Source organism: Rattus rattus, chromosome 16 (assembly GCF_011064425.1).
Source record: "Rattus rattus isolate New Zealand chromosome 16, Rrattus_CSIRO_v1, whole genome shotgun sequence".
NCBI classification, from domain to species: Eukaryota; Metazoa; Chordata; class Mammalia; order Rodentia; family Muridae; genus Rattus; species Rattus rattus.
The window spans coordinates 1,577,481-1,599,521 of NC_046169.1; the positions used below are offsets into that span (position 1 = coordinate 1,577,481).

Consider the following 22,041-nt stretch of genomic DNA (forward strand, 5'->3'; position numbering starts at 1 on the left):
TCTGGCCCTGCAGGTGAAGTCCCAACTCCTAGCCTGGCCCCGCCCACCATGGTTTCTGGTTATCTCTAGACATAACCTTCTGAGCAGAAAGGGCTGTGCCGGAGGAGGGAAATCCCCCCTCTGGGACCTCTAGTGTATGTCTCTCTTGGGGCCCCATGTGGCAATGGAAGGCAAGGAGCCAAGGGACTTATTACCCAAGGCAGGATGGGCCCCATCCAGAGGTCAATAAGAAGGAGCTGTGGGACAGGAGCTCATGCCCAGAACTGAGTTGTGCCCTGCTGAGCTCTCTGCCACGGTAAGTCGGAGCGCCGATGTGGATGTCCCAGAGCCACTGAACATCCGTCCATCCATGTGCCCCTCAGAAATCAAAGGCTGTGGCAGTCTGACTCACCCCAGCATGGGAAGGGTCTAAGGCGAGGCTCTCGATTGTCTCTTGCAGCACTTAACAGGATGAAGAACCTTTCATTTCTCCTCCTTTTCCTTTTCTTCCTTGTCCTGGGGCTGCCGGGCCCCAGCATGTCACTGTGTCCCATGGATGAAGCCGTCAGCAAGAAGATCAATCAAGACTTCAGCTCCCTACGTGAGGATCCCCCCATCCAACCTTACTGAGGGCCTCACAGACTAGCCTCAGCCTCAAACTCACCCTGTCTACAAGCTCCGACCCAACCTCGCACTGCCTTACCTTGACCATGGTTCCAACCCAACACCTAGCTTCTTCCAGCCATTACCCCCAAACCTCCTCTCACTCCGAAAGGCCCCACTCTGTGGTCCACGGAGCCTCCAGTGCCTGAACCTCTTGCCTCAGCCCCCTGAGTGTTTGGAGCCACCGTGCTGGGCTCTCGGGGGCAAAATATTTTTCTGCAAACATGTGTGCTGTTCATGTCTGTTATGTGTGTTTATATATGTGGTGCACGACGTAAGTGAAGGCAGGCGTGTGTGCTGAGGCATGTGGAGGCTTGGAGCTGATGTAGTGCTGTCATCCCACTCTCAGTTGAACCCAGGGCTTGTGGGTTTGTGATCATCCCTTTAGCCATCTTGCTCTGGGGCACTCCCTGTCTGCCTGTCTCCTGGATGCTAGGATTACAGGTGCCCCCACACCATGCATGCCTGTCTTCTAAACGGGTTCTGGGGATCTTGGCTCTGGTCTCCCCACTCGTCAAACCTCTAGCTACCATCATCTTCTCACTGTGCTAGGAAGACTTGGGCTTCCTGGTCAGTGCCAACCCCAAAGACCCTCCCCCCTGCCCCTGCAAAGATGCAGTTGGGGCCCCCTGGTTGTATAACCCCTCCATTCTTCCCTTCTGCAGTGCCAGCTGCAATAAAGAACATTGTCCTCCATTGCTGGTCAGTCTCCTCCAGAGGGAGGCTGGCCTCCTGCCCAGAAGGTGAGTGCAGACTCTGTTGTTCAGCCTTTCCTGAAACTCCTTCCTTTTCTGGGGCCCCCATATGCCCCTCCTTAGGACTCCCTCCCAGACGTCCAGTCTTCCTGCCTCCCAGCCCAGCTCCAGAGCCATTAGCCTCCCAGGGAGTCATCTTTCACTCTGTCTGTGGTGACCGCCTCCAGCCTCCTCACCCCCTCTCAGCCTCCCACCACTGCAGTCTTCCAGCTTTTCGGGGGCTTCTTTCCTTGCAGGCACAACCGTCACTAGCTGCTCCTGTGGCTCTGCCTGTGGCTCATGGGACGTCCGTGAGGATACAATGTGTCACTGCCAGTGCGGAAGCATAGACTGGACAGCGGCCCGCTGCTGTACCCTGCGGGTTGGTTCCTGAGGTCGGTTGATGGAGAACTGAGCTTGCCCTCCGAGTGCTGCTGAGGGATGAGCTTGCCCACCATGCCCTGCGGAGGAGGGATGGGGATGGGGAGAGCGCAGGGGGCAGGAAACGAGATGAGGGTCCGGAAATACACAATGGGATGGTGGTGGTGATAAAGATGCACGGTGAAGTGGACTCAGGCCTTGCGTGGCTTCTTTACTGGAGAAGGGTGTGTGTTGGAATTGTCGCACGGCACTGTGACTTTGACTCCCTCCTCCCTACCCTACCTCTCTGATAGAGTCTCATAGAGTCCAGGCTGGCCTCGAACGGTACTCACCATCACAACCGAGATTGGACCCTAGTAGGACCGAAGGTCCAGAGCTCTCAAGCCCGTCTTTCACCTCTGTGGATGCAATGTCAATTACCTATTTTTTAGCCAGTGGCACCCAGGGCACTTACACCCCCACGAATACTAGAATATAAACGCCTGGGGCAGAGGCTATCTTTTTCCTTGTATCTTGAGCTTAGAATAAAGTCTAGCCTGGGTGCTAGTAAGTGTCTACAGAGTGAGGGCTGGTGGGATGGTTCAGTGGGTAAGGATGCTGCTGCCAAGGCCGATGACCTGAATTTGATGCCTGGAACCTACATGGTGGAAGGAGAGAATGGACTCCTGCAGGCTGTCTTCTCCCTTCCACATGTGCACTGAGGCATGTGTGCACCACGTGTGTGCACACAATAAACACGAATGAATGAATGAATGAATGATGCAATAAAAATGTCTTTTGAGCCTGGCATGGTGGTGCACGCCTTTAATCCCAGCACTTGCAAGGCAGAGACAGGAGGATCTGTGTCTAAGGCCAGCCTGGTCTACAAATCCGAATTCCAGGACAGTGCTACACGGGGTGGAGGGGCACCCAGAAAGAAAAGAAATATCTACTAACAGGATCTAGACTTACCTAGAAGACACACACATGGGCATGCCTGGAAGGGAGTTGGTTAATTGGGTTTATTAAAGTGGGAAGACCCTGAATGTGTGTGGTACCATCTCACAGTCGAGGTCCTGACTGAATAAAAAAAAGGTGGGAGCTGGAGAGAATTAAGAACACTAGCAGCTGGGGGTTGGGATTTATTTAGCTCAGTGGTAGAGTGCTTGCCTAGCTAAGCACAAGGCCCTGGGTTCAGTCCCCAGCTCAAAAAAAAAAAAAAAAAAAAAAAAAAAAAAAAAAAGCACTAGCAGCTCCTGCACAGGACCCAACTCAGATTCTCAGCATCGTCTTTGGCAGCTGACAGCCATCTCTGAGTCATGTGCCATACACGCTTATATAACATGCACACACGCGCACACGCACACGCACATGTGCACGCATGCATTCATGAACCAGCAGCGGGGCCTGCAGAGATGGCTCAGAAGTTAAGAGCACTTGCCGTTCTTCCAGAGAACTAAGTTCATTTTCCACCACTCAAATGAGGTGTGTCTTGGGGTAACCATGACCAAAAAGCAAGTTGGAGAGGAAAGGGTTCATTGAGCTTACACCTCCATATCACTGTTCATCATTGTAGGAAGTCAAGACAAGAACTCAAGCAGGGCAGGACCTTGTAGGCAGAGCTGATGCAGAGGCCACGGAGGGATTCCGCACACTGGCTTGCTTCCTTCCCCTTCTTTGCTCAGCCTGCCTTCTTATAGAACCCAGGGCCACCAGCCCAGGGTGGCAGCAGAAACAATGAGCTGGGCTCTCTGCCACTATCAGTAACTGAGAAAATGCTTGTAGCAGGATCTCATGGAGGTGTTTCTCCAACTGAGGTTCCTCCCTCTGGTGACTCTAGCTTGTGACAATGTGGCACAAAACCAGCCATTACAAAGTGGCTCAGGACCACCCATATCTTTGGCTACAGGAGATTGGACACCTCTGACCTGTGCATGCACCTGTACTTATGGGCAAAGACCCACATTTAGATACAAACATTCCTTCACATAATTAAAAATAATAAAATATAAGCTGGGTCTACACCCAGCACACCTTTAATCCTAGCACTCGGGAGGCAGAGGCTGGTGAATCTCTGTGTTCGGTCCTCAGCTCCGGAAAAAAACAAAAACAACAAAAAAATAAAACAAAACATGTTGGATGTAATGGCCTCCTACTTTTAATTCCAGTACTTGGGAAATAGAGACAGACTGCTAGTTTAAGGCCACCCTGGTCTACCTAGTCAGTGCTACATAGTGAGACTCTGTTACAATGAATTAAGAATGAATAAAATATTTTACATTGTCTTTGATATTGAAAGTTGTTTTTTTAATTTATTTTTTTTTATTTAGTCATTTTACAATCTGCTTACTGCCACCCTCCTGGTCACTCCCTCCCACAATGCTTCCCCCATCTTCCCCCTTCTCCTCTGAGTGTACCCCTACCCTGTTATTCAAGTCTCTGTGTGGCTTCCTCTCCCACTGAGGACAGCAGACCAGGCAGCCCAGCTAGGAGAACACACCCCACACACAGGCAACAGCTTTTGGGATAGCCCCATTCTAGTTATTTGGGTCCCACATGAAGACCCAACTGCACCTCTGCTGCATATGTGTAGGAAGGCCTAGGTCCAGCCCGCGTATGTTCTTTGGTTTGTGGTTCAGACTCTGAGAGCCCCAAGGGTCCAGGTTAGTTGATTCTGTTGGTCTTCCTGTGGAGTCCTGTCCCTGTCAGGGCCTGCAATCCTTCCTCTCGCTCTTCCATGAGTCCTGAGCTCCGTTCATTGTTTGGCTGTGGCTGTCTGCATCTGTCTGAGTCAGCTGCTGGGTGGAGTCTCTCAGAGGACCGCATGCTCCTGTCTGCAAACATAAGTGAGCATCTTTAATAGGGATTGGTGCTTACCCATGGCATGGGTCTCCAGTCAGGCTGGCTATTGGTTGGCCATTCCCTTGGTCTCTGCTCCATTCCCCACGCCTGCATTTCTTGTAGACAGAATAAATTTTGGGTTGAAAGTTTTGTGGGTGGGTTGGTGTCTCTACTGCTCCTCTGGGGTTCCTGCTTGGCTACAGGTGTCTTCTTCTTCTTCTTTTTTTTTTAAAAAAAACTTTTTATTGATTCTTTGTGAATTTCACATCATGTACTCCAATCACACTCATCTCCCCGTCCCTCCATATCTGCCCTCTGTCCTTGCAATATCACCCAAGAAAATGACAACAACAACCAACAACAAAAATTAAACTAAACCAAAACCAAGCACAAAACAAAAAACAAAAAGAAAAAGGAAACAACACCAAAACCAAAATCACACTGTACCGCACAGTATGCCCTTTTGTCTACACAACTTTATTTGCAAATGTTTTTTGCAATGAGTCATTGGTCTGCTTCGAGGCCTCTGGCTTCTGCTACACTAGCAATACTGGATTTCACGGGGACTCTTCTCGGGTAGGATGATCCTGCAGGACCTGCCCCTTCACTCATGCCACAGTTCAGTTGGGAATGATGTTGGGGTGGACCAACTCCTAGCCCTCAATCTGGGCCTGTGTGGTAGCTGAGTTGGTCAGCCTGCCAGAGCTCTCACAACCTCACCGCCACTGCAAGCCTCCAGCACTGCCTCGGCTGGTTTGCCTAATGCCACAGCTCTCAAGAATAAGGGGCCTGCTTGCTCCCCGCTCTGTCCCTGCCACCAGGGCCAGCTCTACTGTGCTGGCTAGGCAAGGTACAAGGCTGCTCTCCCAAGTGCTGCAGCCGGTGAGGGGCCGGGCCAGCTTTGCACAGTCCTTGGACATGAACATCGTCCCAGATGGCATCCCCGACCAGGGACCTCTGCATGGCCTTAGACATCAACACAGACCCCTGCTGCTCCATGGCCATGGATCCAGACCAGGCCTTTAGTGGCAGCAAGTGCTGGGGCTTCACCGTGGCCTCCGGTGGCATCACAGGCTATGCACATCACCTCGTTCCTCTCCACCCTAAAGTCGCTAGAGCTGCCTCCTTTCATAGCGCCCAAACCCTTCTGCTACTGCTTTTCTCCCATCTCTCCATCCCATACTTGCACACTGTAGTGTTGGGCGTCTTCGAGTGTCTGCGCAACTGAAAGATTTCGAAAGAAACACATCTCTGGCCAGAGTTTAACATAGCACAGTAAAACCCTAATTTAACTCAGAGTCCTCCAGGCTCGTGGCTGACCCTCCACCACAGCCAACTGGAGAGATTAGCGGATAAGCCATTGATGAGAAGCAAGGACAGCAGGACATGTGAGTCAGTTCGTGGGTCTCCGTTCTGTTCTGTTCCTCCTGGGCCAGGACACCAAGACTCACGCAGTGGTCGGCTTTCTCAGAGGAAGAAGGCATATCGCTCCTCCACACTTGAGCTTGCATTGATGGGCGATGTCATTCACTGGCTCTCAGGGAGCAGGAGCAGCAACCACCTTCGGGTATCCAATTCCGCCCGCCTCTCTTCCTAGCGCAGAGACCCCTTGACTTTTCTTCACTCTCCACTCCTTCACTGCGGATTCATTAGCTTCTCCCACCTACACACTTCCTGGTGTGCCTGTGCCTGGCCAAGGCTGGGCTCAGGGTCGTAGTGTTGTCCTGGTACTTCCTGCGGCACCGGGGTTGAAAGTTGTTTTCATACAATATATTTTCTGATCAGGGCTTTTCCTTCCTATCTCCTCCCACCTTCTCTCTCTCTCTCTCTCTCTCTCTCTCTCTCTCTCTCTCTCTCTCTCTCTCTCTCTCTCCGTCTCTCTCTCTCTCTCTCAGGCAAACAAAACCAAAAAAAAAAAAAAAAAAAACCACCACCCTATAATAATTAAAAAAGAAGCACAGGAAACACACACACACACACACACACACACACACACACACACACACACACACACACACCACACCAAACTAAACCGAAACCCCAAAACTTCTACAACCCTAAATCCATAAAAAACACAAAACTGGGAACCAGAAGAAAAAATGAAACGAAAAACTTTACTAAGTGTGGTTCATAAAACCTATGAGACTCCTTTTGAGCAAACTAATTTTTCCTTTGCAAGCAGCTGTCAAGTGGAGATAGTTATCAAGCGATTACGGGCGTCGGCCCATGTCTACTTCCTTCTCTGTGCTGGGACTCCATCTGCTTGGACCTGCACAGCTCCTGTACGTGCTGCTGCTACAGTTTCTGTGAGTTCATGTGTCTGTGAGTCTTGTTCTGTTCATTTTCCCTTGGTGTCATCTCTTCTAGTTCTTACCATCTTTTCTCTTCTGTATGGCTCCCTAAATCCTGAGGGGGAAGGGGCTCATTTAGGACTGAGTGTTCTAATGAGTAATGGCCAAGCAAGACACTGATCTCTGGGTATTGCAGAATGTTGCCAGGAGACGTTTTTCTGCCACGTTTCCTTAGCGTAACAATACTATTGGATTTCCCTGTTGGGCCATGGCCAATCTCAGGTTATTGGCCATTGTAGCAGTGTCAGGCATGGCTTTCATCTCATGGATAGCAGAGCCTCTCCCTCTCTTACACAGAGCTCGCAGCGTGGTTGGTGGTTACCCTTCTTCGGTAGCATGCGGAGTGCCTTCCAGTACCATGAACACTAGACAGTAGGGGTGAAGGCTGTCGTTAGACATCAGCTCAACTTCTCCACGTTCAATGAGCTGTGTGTGTTGTCTTCATCAATAGGGCCTTACGATCGGGTTGTGGCAAGCAATCAGTAGCCTTGGCAGTAATCTGAGCTCTTTGAGGGTTTCCATGGGGGTCCCTTGGCCCAACAGTTCAAGTAGATGTATTTATTCCTGGCACTGGACATTTTACTTGGTGGTGAAAGATATCTGGTTGGAACACTGTCTCCCCATTATTTTGTGACTCCATTTATCTTCCTTCCTTTCTTTCTTTCTTTCTTTCTTTCTTTCTTTCTTTCTTTTTTTTTTTTTTTTCCGGCTGGGGACCGACCGAACCCAGGGCCTTGCACTTACTAGACAAGCGCTCTACCACTGAGCTAAATCCCCAACCCCTATATTTATTTCTTAAATGTATGTATTTTAGGAAGTTTCAATAGGAATAGGTTTGTATGTGACCCTTCAAATGGCACTCGGTGTTAGCTGTTCCTCCCTCACCTCCTTTTCCCTTCACAATCTCTTTTAATGCTCCCTCTCTGGTCTTCCCACAGTTACAAGTTCTATGTCCCCTTCCTTGGGAAATCCACACCCCGCCCTGAGTCCCTTACCTTACACCTAGCATCTGTCTGTGGTTTTACAGACTGCAGCATGCATGCTGAAGGTTTACAAGCTAGCATACACATGTAAGAGAATTCATCTCATATTTGTCATTTGAGTCTGGGTTTTCTCACGCAGGGTGATTTTTTTTCCCTAGTTCCGTTCATTTATCCCTGAACTTTTTTTTTCCTTTTCTTTTTTTTCGGAGCTGGGGACCGAACCCAGGGCCTTGGGCTTGCTAGGCAAGCGCTCTACCACTGAGCTAAATCCCCAACCCCATCCCTGAACTTTTTTAATGGCCAAATAGTGCAAATGTACCAGATTTTCATTATTCATCTGTTGATTGGCATCTAAGCTGTTTCCATTTTCGGACTATCACAAGTATAGAGTAACGAATATAGATGAGTAACTGTATCTGTAGTAGGATGTAGACATCTTTGGGTATATGCCCAAGTGTGGTATAGCTGGATCTTTTTTTGTAATTAAATTTATTCATTGACAATTTCATGCATGTATGCAATGTGTTCTGATTACTCTTTTTTTCTCCTGTTATTTATATGAGTACACTGTCGCTGTCTTCAGACACACCGGAAGAGGGCATCGGATCCCATTATAGATGGTCGTGAGCCACCATGTGGGTGCTGGGAATTGAACTCAGGACCTTTAGGTGGGGAGGAGGGGGAATGTCTTAAGCACTGAACCATCTCTCCAGACCATTTGTTTTCTTGATGTCCAGTTTTTCATATATATATACATGCCCTTTATTGGGTGCGCACTCGATAGAACTCTTTCCCCATTCTGTAGGGTGCCTCTTTGTCTAAATAGTGGTGTCCTTTGCCTTACAGAAGCTTTTCAGTTTTATGACGTCCCGTTTACTAATTGTTGATCCTAATGCCTGTACTATGGGTGTCATCCCTACTTTCTTTTTCTATCAGACTCGGCGTACCTAGCCTTATGTTGAGGTTCTTGATCCGTTTGGAGTTCAGCGTTCTGCAGGGTGATGAGTATGGATTTATTTGTATTCTGCATGCAAGTATGCGTGCGGTTTTCATCTCACGAGTAAGACATTATTATTACTTGTCGAAGATGCTGTCCTTTTCCCATGGTGCATTTTTGGCTTCTTTGTCAAAACTCAGGTGTCCGTAAGTATGTGGATTTATGTCTGTGTCTTCATTAATCTTTACTGGTCAACATGGTTGTCCTGTGCCAATACCACACTGTTTTTATTACCACAACCCCGTAATATAATTTGATAATTGAGGTCAGGGATGGTGATACCTCCAATAGTTCTTTGAATAAATAGTCTTAAAAATCTATGACAGAGGGGTTGGGGATTTAGCTCAGTGGTAGAGCACTTGCCTAGGAAGCACAAGGCCCTGGGTTCAGTTCCCAGCTCTGAAAAAAAGAACCAAAAAAAAAAAATCTATGACAGAGTATAGATATGCTAAATATGCAAGCAGACAAGCATACTCACGTGGGCATTTTTTTCCTTACAAAAGAGTGTAAATGGATATGTGGCGTTCATCCATGAGCATGACTGAAGGTATTTGGAGGTTTGAGTGTGCTCGAATGCGTGTGCACCTATGTGCGTGCATATGTGTGCATGACTGCATGTCCACGCGTGTGTGTGAGCCTGGTAGGGGAGCGGACAGATGGAGTAAATGCCCTTTGCCTTCTGACACGTCTATGTGGAGGAGAGAATACCTTGAGGACTTCATCAGGGCAAATGTTGAGGATATGGGTCTGACATCAGTGCTGGATATAGGTATGGGGTCAGAGTGGTTTCTATCCTTGCCTAACATCCGTTTTGCTCTCTGTGGTGCCTCAGAGACTTCCTTGGCTCCAGTGAAGCAATCAGTTAACACGAGGAACTTATGAAAAGTAGAAGCTGGGTTGGGGCAGGGTTGAACTGTGGAGTGAGGCCCCAGAGAGAAGGTGCTGGAGGCTGGGAAAACCAGCTATTGTCCTAAAAGTCACACTCTTGAGTCCACCCAGCACACACACCCAGCACACACACACACACACACACACACACACACACACACACACACGCACACACACACACACACACACGCACGCACACACACATGCACACACACACACACTACACACACCACACATACACACACGCACACACACTCGCACACACACACACACACACACACGCACACACACACACACACACTTTTAATGTGGGGTGCGATTGTATTCCTCGCTGGGACGGGGAAAGGGTGGGTCACTGGTGCTTTCTGGCCAGCCAGACCAGCCAGCGTATTTGGTGAGTTACAGGCTAGAGAGAGTTGTTGCCTTAGAAAACATTGTGGACATTACCTGGGAGTGACAGCTGAGGCTGTCCTCTGCCTCCCACCCATACATAAAAATCAGGGAGATGAATCAGACACTTTCCACCTGTCTGTTTTATCTGCATGCCTTTTGCCCAGACCCTCTGGCTTCCTCAAAAATTTTTCTTCAGTCACCACATCTAGGGTTACTTCTTGGTCGTCCATGAAGCTCCTGTCCCTCTCAAGACTCCTTTGATGTGGTAGCTGGGGATGCCTCCAGGGCAGGAGATTGGATGTGGATCCCTGAAAGGAGGCGAACCCTGTTTCCCTCCCCTCCAAAATGCGATTTCCCCATCTGTCTTGACATCTTCCGGTAGGTGGGGGTGTGTGGACAGTGGGGAGGTCCAGGGCCCAAGGCTGTGGTAATCTACATGAATCAACCCAGAAGAATGCAGGCGTCGGCCTCCCAGGAAAAGAACCGGAGGAAGCCAGGCCATAGTGAAGGTCAGGATACTTGGGCTGGGAAGGGGAAATGGAGAAGGGGCCTTTAGGTGGGAGCAGTCAAGAATGGAAGAGCTCCTTCCTTCCAGGGGCTCCATCCGTGCCTGCACCCTCACAAAGGTGAATTTTGTCTCTCCTGCCTGCCTGAGCTCCCCCACCGACTCCCCAGATATCTAGATGGGTCTCAGCATCTCCTCTCACCAAATCACACACAGGTGCTCACAATCCTGACTATGAGAACATAACCTTGGCCTTCAGAAACAGGGACCAGCCCAAACCCAGCCAATCGACACCCCCAAAACAAGGTGAGCAGACGCTTACTTCCCCACCCTCACCCCAACCTTGAGGTGTATGTGGAGGGAGGAGTGCTGGGGAACTGTGGTGTTGGTGGCATTAAAGATGGTGGCTCAGTTGGAAGAGTGCTTGCTTGACTTGTACAAGGCCTTGGGTTCAATCCCCAGCTCTGGATAAACCGAGCGTGGATGCACACCTGTTATCCCTGCCTCTGGGAGCAGAAGCCAAAGCCATCCTTGTCTACATAGAGAAGCTGGTCTGGAATACTAGAAACCCTAGCTAGCCAACTAACTAGCTAACTAGCTAACTAACTAACTAAGTAAGTAAATCATATGACTCGATATTTAAACGTGGTGCTGCACAACTGTGAGGACTAGAGTCCAGATTCCAGCACCCACAGAACAAACCAGGTTGTCCTGTGCATGCCTGCAACCCCAGCACAGAGGGGCTGGGGACAAGAAGGCCACTGGGGCATGCTGTTTTTCTTCCTTCCAGTGGCTCACAAACACCTGTACTTCTTAATCATACAGCTGGTTTTTGTCCTTCATGACTGATTATTTCAATCCCCTAGATTGTGTTTCCCCACCTGGGAATAAACAGGAGAGTCCCTGCCTCAAAGAAATGGGTGGAGTGACAAAAGAGAATACCCCACGTTTCTGGTTTTGCACCCATGCATGTCCCCCTGTCTGTCTGTGCCCCCGTCTCCCACGAGTGATGGTACTGAGGTGAGGGTAGCTTTGTAGCTGAGATGATGGAGGCTGGGTTTCTGAAATGCTTCTGGCGGTGCTGTTGGCTGTGCATTTAATCTTTGGGTGACATAATTTATTGAGAGGGATGTTATGGTCACTGTGTTAGGAATACAAGTTGGTGATTCTGATGCTACTGACTGGGCATGTCCTTGGTGGTCCTTGATGCTGGTGACAGGTGTTACAGACAGTATTGCTGGCCTGGCTGGTGGGGTTTGGCTCTGGAGCTCACATGTCCTGTGTCTCTGTCCCAGTCAAGTTCAAGCCGTCCCCGGACACAGCCCAGGTCCCCCCTTGGTTGCACAGAAGCATCATGATGCTGTATGTTCTCCTCGCTCTCATCTTTTTATTCTGCATCATCCTCTCTGCCTTGGCCCTGGTGAAAAGTAAGTAATCTTGGAAGCCGGGCCAGGGATGGGATTGCAGAATTACCACCAGTTCCTCTCCCTTCCCTCAACTCCATTTCGAAGAAGGTTGAAATAGAGATGGGGCCTGAAAGCTTTCCTGCTCTCTCCTAAACAGACTTTCAAATGTCCAAGGAGCTGTGGACCTTGAAAGAAGAGCTTTCGAATGGTGAGTGGGAGCCCCAGAGGAGGCCCACAGTGGTGCTGGTGGGGACAGGAGAAGAGTGGTCATCCAAATATCTCCAACTCCATGCCCTTTAGTTTCAAACACGGTGTGGGACATCCAGACTCTCCAGAACCAGCAAAAGAGAATTTGGGAAACTGTTCAGACAGACATCGAGGAGGTGAAGAGTAACCTTGGCACAGTCAAGAGCAGCATCCAGACCGGAAATGACAGGCTGAAGACAGTGCCAGAAGGTATTACCTTGCAGTCTTTGGATGAATTTGTTTGGATGTTCAGAATAAACAGGGTGCTGGTGACTCATAGAGTAAGCGGCGTCCTGTTCTCTGGATTTGGAAGGGGGCAGTAGATAACTCACCTGAACTACAGGAGCGGGTGTTTAAGCACCAGTGGGGTTGTGGAGGTGATTCAGCTAGGAAAGTACAACACGGGGACCTGAGTTTGGATCCCCAGGACTCACACACAGGCTGTGAGTGGTGTCACAGTTCTGTAACCCCAGCCACTGTATAAGGTGGTGACGGTAGAGACAGGGTGATACATGTGGCTTACTGGTCACCCAGTCCAGCCAAATGGGTGAGACCCCAGGTTCAGTGAGAGGACCTGTTTTAAAAAATAAGGTAGACATCGCTAAAGAAAAGCAACTGGCCAATGTCAACCTCCGACCCCCTCGCATATGTGCACACACAAGTGCAAACACACGTGAATATAAACACCTGTATACTGCACACACACATGCCGCACCATCACTGTGAACCTCCACTGTACGAATCTGCGTCTCCCAAACTGGAGACTCTAACGGCGTCAGGGCTTTGTTTGCAGCCCCATCCCAGATTTATCTGTTTCCTCTCCTCCTACCAGATATAACCCAGATCAAGAAAACCCTTGAGGCGCTGGAGAAGAAGACACAGCCCAGTAAGCCAGGGCCGGGGAGGCGGACTGGGGTGGAGTCCCAGACCTAGAGAGGTCTGCCTGACCTCCGGTCTCTCCTCTCTGACAGAGCCCAGTAAATGAGAGGACACCACAGTCACACCTGTGAGGACTCCGAATGGCGCCTGCTGGTGAAGATGGCAAATGGGGTGCCCAGCTTGAGTGTGAACCTGCCATGCATCTTCATATAAAAAAATTCTCCATCTGAGAATTGGGAACGAGTGTTGAAGAGGCGTGTATGCAAATGAATGCTTTGCAGCACATGGAGTTTCCATGTATCCAAGGAGAAGGTTTGATGGTGGAAAGAGAACATGGAAGTCACAGCAGGCGTGACTCTTTATGGGCCACAGAGGTGTATGCCCTGGCGTATATGAGTATAGGCATGTCCTGGCTGTTCCCATGAAGTCCCCAAGGTGTGAGTGACGTGTGGGACGTTCCTCCTCATTATCTTGACCATGTCTGTGTGCATCTGGTTTATTTTGTATGTGTGTCACTGCAGTGGTGGGTAAGGGACATCATCCTGGTGATGTGTCATGGCATGGGTCACTCCTAGTGGGCTTGGCCATGCCGGCTTGTGGGTTCAGAGCACATACACAAATGCAGCCATCGGTTTTTACACTTGTATTTATGATTCATGAAGATAAACGCCAAGGGAAATGATAGGACTCTGGACCTGTTTTTGGGAGGCCTGTGGGACAGAACTTTGGGACCTGGGGGGCAGGGGGAGGGGGAGATTGGTTTAGGGCTTTGGTTCGGAGTTGAAACAAAACACCCAGTGCTTGGAAGCCAGGCATGGTGCAGCTGGGCTCTAATTCCATCACCTGAGAGGCTGATTGAGATAGGAGGATCATGAGTTCAAGGCCAGCTCTGGCTACAAAAGTGGAGCTGGGGTGGGGTAGCAAGATGGCCTATCGTGTAAAAGGCACTGTGGCAGAACCTGACTTGAGTTTCATCCCTGGATCTGCACAGTGGGAGAAGAGAACCACTTCTGAGTCCAACCTGCACACCAAGGCACATGAAAGACGCAAGACTAAAATGATGGTGATAATAATAATAATAATAATAATAATAATAAACCCAAAGGAATCTATATCCTACTAATGAGACATGTAAAAATATTTAATAAAAATTTCCAGCATAGGGTTTCTTCCCATTTTAGACCATTTATGTCCTTAGATGAAATACACACATGGCCATATATTTTAAAATATGCCTTAGACAGCACAATGGCCGGTCAACTGCCTACCCTCCATGCTGTTAGAATCCACTTTCCAATGGCTAACTCCAAGTTATTACTCAATGTCTGGGTTGCTCTTAACTCTATTCCTGGCTCAGTCCCACTTAGATCATCTCGGGATCCTGAGGACTCCTCCCTGAGAACACATGGCCACATTTTTATGGCTCAGCTATCCCAGCACGGCTCTCCTTCTACCTTCCGCATGGTCTTTCTCTTCCATGGTGGCTCTCCTCCTGATCTTTCCTTGTGGACCTCAACCCCGCCTATGTCTCTTCTCCCCAGCTATTCGCTGCTGGCATCTTTACTTGCCAATCAGGATTAACTGGGGGCGGGGTCCCTCAGGCTACCTGCAGACTCCTAATCTTGGAGGCCAGCCCTTAGCGTTAAAATAAAGAGTAAAAGGCAAAACCTCAACAAGACACTTGCTCAACCACTAAATAGATGATCAATTCACAATAGCCAGACAGTGGAAATAGTCTAGATGTCCCTCCACTGATGAATGGATCGTGGAAATGTGGTGTGTATATACACGATGGAATTTACTCAGCACAGAGGGAAAATGAAAAAAATGAAATATGCAGGAAATGGGTGGAGCTGGAAATCACTGTGTTAAGTGAAATGAGCCAGACTGAAAAAACAAAGACCCTATATTGCCTCTCATGTGCGGAGTCTAGCTTCCGATATTTGTGTGAGTGTGTGTGTGTGTGTGTGTGTGAGTGTGTGTGTGTGCGTGAGTGTGTGTGTGAGTGTGTGTGTGCGAGTGTGTGTGAGTGTGTGTATGTGTGTGAGTGTGCATGTGAGCGTATATGTGTGTGTGTGAATGTGTGCATGTGTGTGAAAGTATATATGTGTGAGTGTGTTTGTGAGTGTGTGTGGTGTGTGGTGTGTGTGTGTGTGTGTGTGTGTGTGTGGTATGTGTGTGGGTGTGTGAGGTGTGTGTATGAGTGTGTGGGTGTGTGGTGTGAGCATGTGTGAGTGTGTATGGTGGTGTGTGGGTGTGTGGTATGTGGGTGGTGTGTGGTGTGTGTGGTGTGTGGTGTGTGTGTGTGTGTGGGGTGTGGTGTGTGTGTGTGGGGGGGGTGGGTGGTGTGTGTGTGTGTGTGTGTGGGTGTGTGTGTGTGGTGTGTGTGTGTGGTGGGTGTGTATGTGTGTGTATGTTGTGTGTATGTGTGTGTAGGTGTGTGTATGTGTGTGTATAGTGTGTGTGTGTGGTGTGGTATGTGTGGTGTGTGTGTGTGGTGTGTGAGGTGTGTATGGTGTGTGTGTGGTATGAGTGTGTGTGAGAATGGGTGCATATAGAAGACATTAAGATGGAAAGACCCCATGAGAGGGGTTGGAAGGGCAATAGAGCACCCATAGTCAGAACGAAGAGGGAGGATCCTGAGATCGAAGTGGGATTGGGGGCCAGGAAGATGGATGACTTAGTTAGGGTTTTACTGCTGTGAACAGGCACCATGACCAAGGCAACTCTTATAAGGACAACATTTAATTGGGGCTGGCTTACAGGATCAGAGGTTTAGTCCATCATCATCAAGGCGGGAACATGGCAGCATCCAGGCAGGCATGGTGCAGGAGGAGCTGAGAGTTCTACATCTTCATCTGAAGGCTGCTAGGACAAGACTGGCTTCCAGGCAGCTAGGATGAAGATCTTAAGGCCCATGCAGTGACACACTTTCTCCAACAAGGCCACACCTTCTTAACAGTGCCACTCATTGGACAAGCATTCAAACCATCACAATGGAGGAGCAGCGAGTTGAGGGGACAGTCAACCCAAAGTAGATATGAATGCATCACAAAGTAAGTCAATTCAAAATAGCGATAGAAGAGCCGATGCGCAGTGTAGATTTCTGCCTGCACATGAGCCCGTACCTGGGGTGTGGCTGCTGGAGCACACCCTTTATGCTCCAGGATGCACAAAAGCAGAAGTGTGCCCCTGTGTGCTTGCAGCAGCCTAAGGAGTATAATATGTCCTTAACGGTCTCTGAACTCATGAAGATATATGATTCCCTAAGTGTGTATCCATGAGTCCATATGTGCAGCTAAGTACCCCCACTAGTGTCTGAGCACCATGTGTCTTCCTCTACCATATGAAATACAAATCAAAGAAATCCTGGAGGCACCTAGGGGTAGACACAGTCATCTAAGTCCCAGCCTGGGGAGGCATAGAGTGAAACTCTAAATTTGATGCACGTCTGCCTAAGGCCTCTCCTTTTTCCCACGGCCAGTTCTAATAGAAAGGTATCAAAATCACACACGGAAGACTCTGCCTTGTACTTGCTAGTGAAGGTGGAAGGTGGGGCAGTTACGTTAGGCTAGCACACGTCTTTAATTCCAGCACTCAGGAGGCAGCGGCAGGTGGATCTCTGTGAGTTCAAGGCCAGCTTGGTATAGAGTGTTCCAGGATAGCCAGGGCTCTATAAAAAAGATTCTCTCACCACTACCACCACCACCACCCCAAAAAAGAAAGGAAAAGAAAGTGGGGGTTATCTTTTTACCCTAGCTTCAGTGTGTATCTGCCCTTATTTATTTATTTATTTATTTATTTATTTATTTATTTATTTATTTATTTATTTATTTGGAGCTGGGGACCGAACCCAGGGCCTTGTGCTTCCTAGGCAAGCGCTGTACCACTGAGCCAAATCCCCAACCCCCTGCCCTTATTTATTAATAGAAAAATTACTTGTCACCGTAAATGATATGGCAATATACCATGCTAGGCTGGAGAAATGGCTCGGAGGTTAGGAGTGCTTCCTGCTCTTCCCAGGACCCTGAGTTCAGTTCTCAGTTCCCTTTTTGGGCACAGCTGCTTGTAGCTAGCTTCAGGAGCTCTGATGCCCTCTCCTGGCACATACATATGCACTCAAGCGTGCACACGCGGCCTTTGAACACACACACACACACACACACACACACACACACACTCACACACTTTTTTTTTTTTTTTCTTTTTTTTTTTTTTTTTTCCGGAGCTGGGGACCGAATCCAGGGCCTTGCACTCGCTAGGCAAGCGCTCTACCGCTGAGCTAAATCCCCAACCCCACACTTTTTTATTTTAATAAATTTGTTTTTATTTAGATGTTTGTGTGTGCATGTCTGTGTGTATGCCACAGGAATACAGGTGCTTTGGGGAGATCTTCTGGAGTTGGAGTTACAGGTTTTTATGAACTGCCTGATGTATGTGCTAGACATTGAACTCAGGACCTCAGGATTCAGCATTAAGTGCTCTTAACCCCTGAAACATCTCTCTAGCCCAATACATCTTATTTTCTTTTTAAAGGAAACTCACCAAGCCTAAGATTCTTTGCTATACATGTGCCTAGGGCACGCACATTGTCCTGAGACCAGAGGTTAACTGCCCTAGAAAAGCGAGAGCTCACAGCCCAGTGCCAGCTAGAGTGCTAGGCGTGATCCCGAGAGACGCGCGCGCCACTTGCGGCAGCTTTTCCCTACACCCCTGCTCCTCCCTATACTCGATCCCGCCCGGCACCTGTACGTCACCTGCACGTAAATCTCCCCTTTTAGTACTCAAAGCGTTTTGCTAACTCAAAGCAGTTTTGTTAAGTCCCTGGCCCTGCCTGCACCGGCCTCATCCTTTCTCTGTGAGTCTGGGCTGCGTCTCCCAGTCTACCTGTTTTGGATTGTCCTGTGGTGAAGCGTAAGTCCGGATCCTGGAGCAGCTCAGGCGGAGGGGACTCCTAAGCAGTCCGCAGAGTCCTCTTCCCGATGGCGTGTAGGACCGCCTATCCCCATCCCTGCAAACCCGGTTCCTCGTGTGGGCACAGTGGGAAGGTCTCGACTCCAATCCCATTTCACAAAAGTGTCATTGCAGCACCCAGAGAAGCGCCCGAGGCTCCAGTTCCCGGTCCTTTCCTGGAACCTTCTGCTACCCAATCCCCGCTTCTTGGTTCGCTGTGGCTTCCGATAGTCTCCGATGGGTGGAGTTGGCCCTTGCCTCCTTCCTAAAGGGTTAATGAATGGCGGCAGGTCAGGGCCCTGTCAAGGGACTACCTGAAAAGGCAGGTTCACCTTCCGGTGATGTACTTTTCCCTTCCTAATTCCTCTTCCTTTCCCTGGTACAGGTTGGGCTAATAAGGTGTAGGCTGCTCTATCCACTCCCCTCACCTTTTCCTTTTCCCTTTGGATGCTGGCCAGTTTGAGTATGCTTTTAAACTCTTAACAGTCTGGCTTGGCTCTTCCTGAGTTCTTTTTCTGAAGCTCCAGTCCCATCGCGTGTAGCTGACCTCCGTGACAGCGGATCTTCTTCATTCTCCTTTGGGCAACTTGTCTGCCCTGAGACTACAGGTTGCCTGCCTTGGGCTTTTCATTTGAAACTCTAATAAATCGCCCCGGGGATTCCATTTAGTTACTTCTGACCTTCTCAGTGTCTAGATTTCGGACTTTTTCTGCAGCCTAAGCTGACCTTAAACCATACCCATTGTTACAGATGGCATGGCTGTTGGCCAGGCCGGGGGTTCACAGCTCACAAGTTTGTTTTCACCTCTGAGTGCAGCTATATACACCTAGTTACAAAGTTACAATCAGAGACACCCAGGGCACTTCCAGTCCGGTGAACACTAGACTATGAAAGCCCCAGGCACGGCTTGGAGGTGCTTAGGAAAAGTCTATTGAATGGGGGCCAGCGAGATGACTCAGAGAGTGTCTGCTTCCAAGGTTGCGACCCGGTGAAAGAGAAAGCTCACTCCAAGCTGTCCTCTGACTTCCTCAGGGCAGCTTCAGGCACTATACACCCACGCGTGCCTGTGCACACACACAGGCACACGCCGAGAGAATAAACGAGCACATGTACTAAGAGCATTTAAAGGTCTGTTCAATGGCCGTGATGCTGTGATGGTGACTGATGCTTGTTACCTCGACGGGACAAGGCTGCCTAGAATACACACATCTGCGGGTGCCTCTGGGGTGCTGTCTAGAGGTTGCTTTGCTCAGCAGCAAACACCTCGACTCACAGAGCCCTGTCGCCGCCCCTTCCTTGACTGCGTTTTTGAGACAGGGTTACTGACTTGTCTGGAACGTGCTGATTAGGCTGGGCTGACAGGAGGCCCAGGCCAGCCCCCGACCCAGTTCTAAACCCACAATAGAAACAGGCAGCCCTGCAGTCCGTTCCTGGCTCTGCTCAGCAGAGCAGAGTCGCTTGTGGTCCATTTATATTCTTGGGCTGTGAGGTCAATTGTAACTCAGTGGCTGAGTTTGAATCTCATTATATTGATCTTTTCTGGAGATACAGAATGTAGTCCCAGAATAGACTTACAAGTCCATGAGGACTACTCCAGAGAGAACTCAATTTAATCAGACAGCACTCACTCCTGCACACTATTATGAAGTCAATCCTTCTCTCCTCCCCCTCTCTTCCCTCTCTCCCACCCTTCTCTGTCTCTTTTCCCTCTCTTCCTCTCTCTGCCCTTCAGGCAAGGTCTCCGGTATCCCAGGCTGGCCTTGAACCCACCATGTAGTTGAGGACAACGTCAGTTTTCTGATTCTCTTGCCTCTGTCTCCAAGGTGCTAGCATGGCAGAGGTCCCGCACAACACCTGTTTACGTTGTGTTAAGGATCAAACACAGGGCTTTGTGCATGAATCTAATCCATGGAATTCCAGTGTCCTCCTTTCTCTCTCGTCCCCCTTTCTTTAATTGGTTCTTTCGAGACACTGTCTCTATAACCTTGGCTGGCTTTGAACTCAAAAGCCATTGGGCTTTAGCCTTCTAAGTGCTGCGACTACAGGCAGGAGTAACAGGTCTCTCTCTCTCTCTCTCTCTCTCTCTCTCTCTCTCTCTCTCTCTCTCTCTCTGTCCCTTCCCTCCCCCTCTGTGTGTGTGTTGTTTTGTTTATGACAGGGTCTCGCTATAGAGCTTGCTAACTAGACTAGGCTGGTCTCTAACTCACAGAGATCCACCTGTCTCTGCCTACTTCTCGCTGAGATTAAACGTCTGCCCCACTTCACGACTCTTATTGAGAGAGAGAGGGAGGGAGAGGAGAGGGAGAGGAGAGGGAGAGGGAGAGGGAGGGAGAGGGAGAGAGAGAGAGAGAGAGAACACTCTCCACTCATGCCGATTTTGAGTCCTTCAAGTGCGGGCAGCTTGAGCTGAGCTGTATCTATTTTGAAAATACTCACTTGGTTTTTTGACACTAGGAAGAAGTGGCAACAACAAAGACAAGAGGCACAGCAAGAGGAAGAGGGGAAAGAGGGGAAGGAAAATTTAAAAAAAAAATCAGAATCCATTATTAACATTTATTTATAGGCAGAGTCTTGGTAATATTGCTAAGGCTGGCCTCCAATTTCTGAACTGAAGCAATCCTTCTGCCTCAGCCCCTTGAGTTGCGGGGATGGCAGGGGATGGCAGGGGATGGCAGGGGATGGCAGGGGATGGCAGGGGATGGCAGGGGATGGCAGGGGATGGCAGGGGATGGCAGGGGATGGCAGGGGATGGCAGGGGATGGCAGGGGATGGCAGGGGATGGCAGGGGATGGCAGGTATATACGCCTAGCTTCTTTAGAATAGCATCTCTTGGGGTCTGGAGAGATGGCTCAGAGGTTAAGAGCACTGACTGCTCTTCCTAGAGGTCCTGAGTTCAAATCCCAGCAACCACATGGTGGCTCACAACCATCTGTGATGGGATCTGATGCCCTCTTCTGGTCTGAAGACAGCTACAGTGTACTTGTATACATAAAATAAATAAATCTTTTTTAAAAAAGAATTATTTCTTTATTTTATGTGTGTGCTTGTATACATAAAATAAATAAATCTTTTTTAAAAAAGAATTATTTCTTTATTTTATGTGTGTGAGTACACTGCAGCTGTCTTCAGACCGGAAGAGGGCATCAGATCCCATCACAGATGGTTGTGAGCCATTGTGTGGTTGCTGGGATTTGAACTCAGGATCTCTGGAAGAGCAGTCAGTGCTCTTAACCGCTGAGCCATCTCTCCAGCCCAGGAAATAATTCTTAAAAAAAAAAAAAAATTAGCATCTCTGACCGAGCCAGCTCAGTCAGTCAACAGGAGTGAGGATTTAAAAAGACAGACAAGATTGAAACAGGACTACAGCCCGTACTGAGACTGAAGTGGCTTTATTTCTCTCCAGCTGCTTTTATATCGTTCTAGGTACATCCAGAACACACGGTCAGTTCTTAGATCAAAGGCAAAGTAGTAAAGCGGAGTAGTAAACAAGGAGACCACACAAGAAAGTAAGTAAGTGAAGTAGTGAGCAGAGACATCACATAAGGCAGTAATTCAGTGAAGTAGTAAAAAAGTCCCATGGCCACTGTTTCTAATACTCTTATCTGAGGCCACTTCCTTGTCCCAGCCCAGTGACAAATGCTAAATTCCTGGATGTGGCCCCAAAAGCTCTCAACACACCCGTATGATGAAATGATAATAGTCTGTGTCTTCATTAGGTGATAAAACACCTCAGCCAAAGGCAACTTGGGGAGGAAAGGGTTTATTTGGCTTACGTGTTCACATCTCGCTTCTCATCTAAGGAAGTCAGGGCACGAACTTGAGCAGGAAGTGAAGCAGACGGCGTGGGGCATCACTACTCACTG

General features: G+C 49.0%; 2 protein-coding genes and 1 pseudogene across 2 annotated transcripts; 2 read left to right on the forward strand and 1 right to left on the reverse strand.

The window, feature by feature from the left end:
• The first annotated feature begins 226 nt into the window (after positions 1-226).
• On the forward strand, positions 227-2,010 carry Retn (resistin). Its single transcript, XM_032886794.1, has 4 exons — positions 227-295; positions 440-580; positions 1,308-1,385; positions 1,634-2,010. The coding sequence occupies exons 2-4, from the start codon at positions 451-453 to the stop codon at positions 1,768-1,770; spliced, it is 345 nt and encodes a 114-aa protein (XP_032742685.1). The 5' UTR covers positions 227-295; positions 440-450; the 3' UTR covers positions 1,771-2,010.
• Positions 2,011-6,806: 4,796 nt separating this feature from the next.
• Mcemp1 (mast cell expressed membrane protein 1) lies at positions 6,807-13,907 on the forward strand. Its single transcript, XM_032887126.1, has 8 exons — positions 6,807-6,883; positions 10,572-10,698; positions 10,911-11,000; positions 11,990-12,121; positions 12,258-12,308; positions 12,401-12,556; positions 13,179-13,232; positions 13,318-13,907. The coding sequence occupies exons 2-8, from the start codon at positions 10,626-10,628 to the stop codon at positions 13,329-13,331; spliced, it is 570 nt and encodes a 189-aa protein (XP_032743017.1). The 5' UTR covers positions 6,807-6,883; positions 10,572-10,625; the 3' UTR covers positions 13,332-13,907.
• A 2,889-nt stretch (positions 13,908-16,796) lies between these two features.
• On the reverse strand, positions 16,797-18,348 carry LOC116885337 (annotated as a pseudogene).
• Between the last annotated feature and the right edge of the window lie 3,693 nt (positions 18,349-22,041).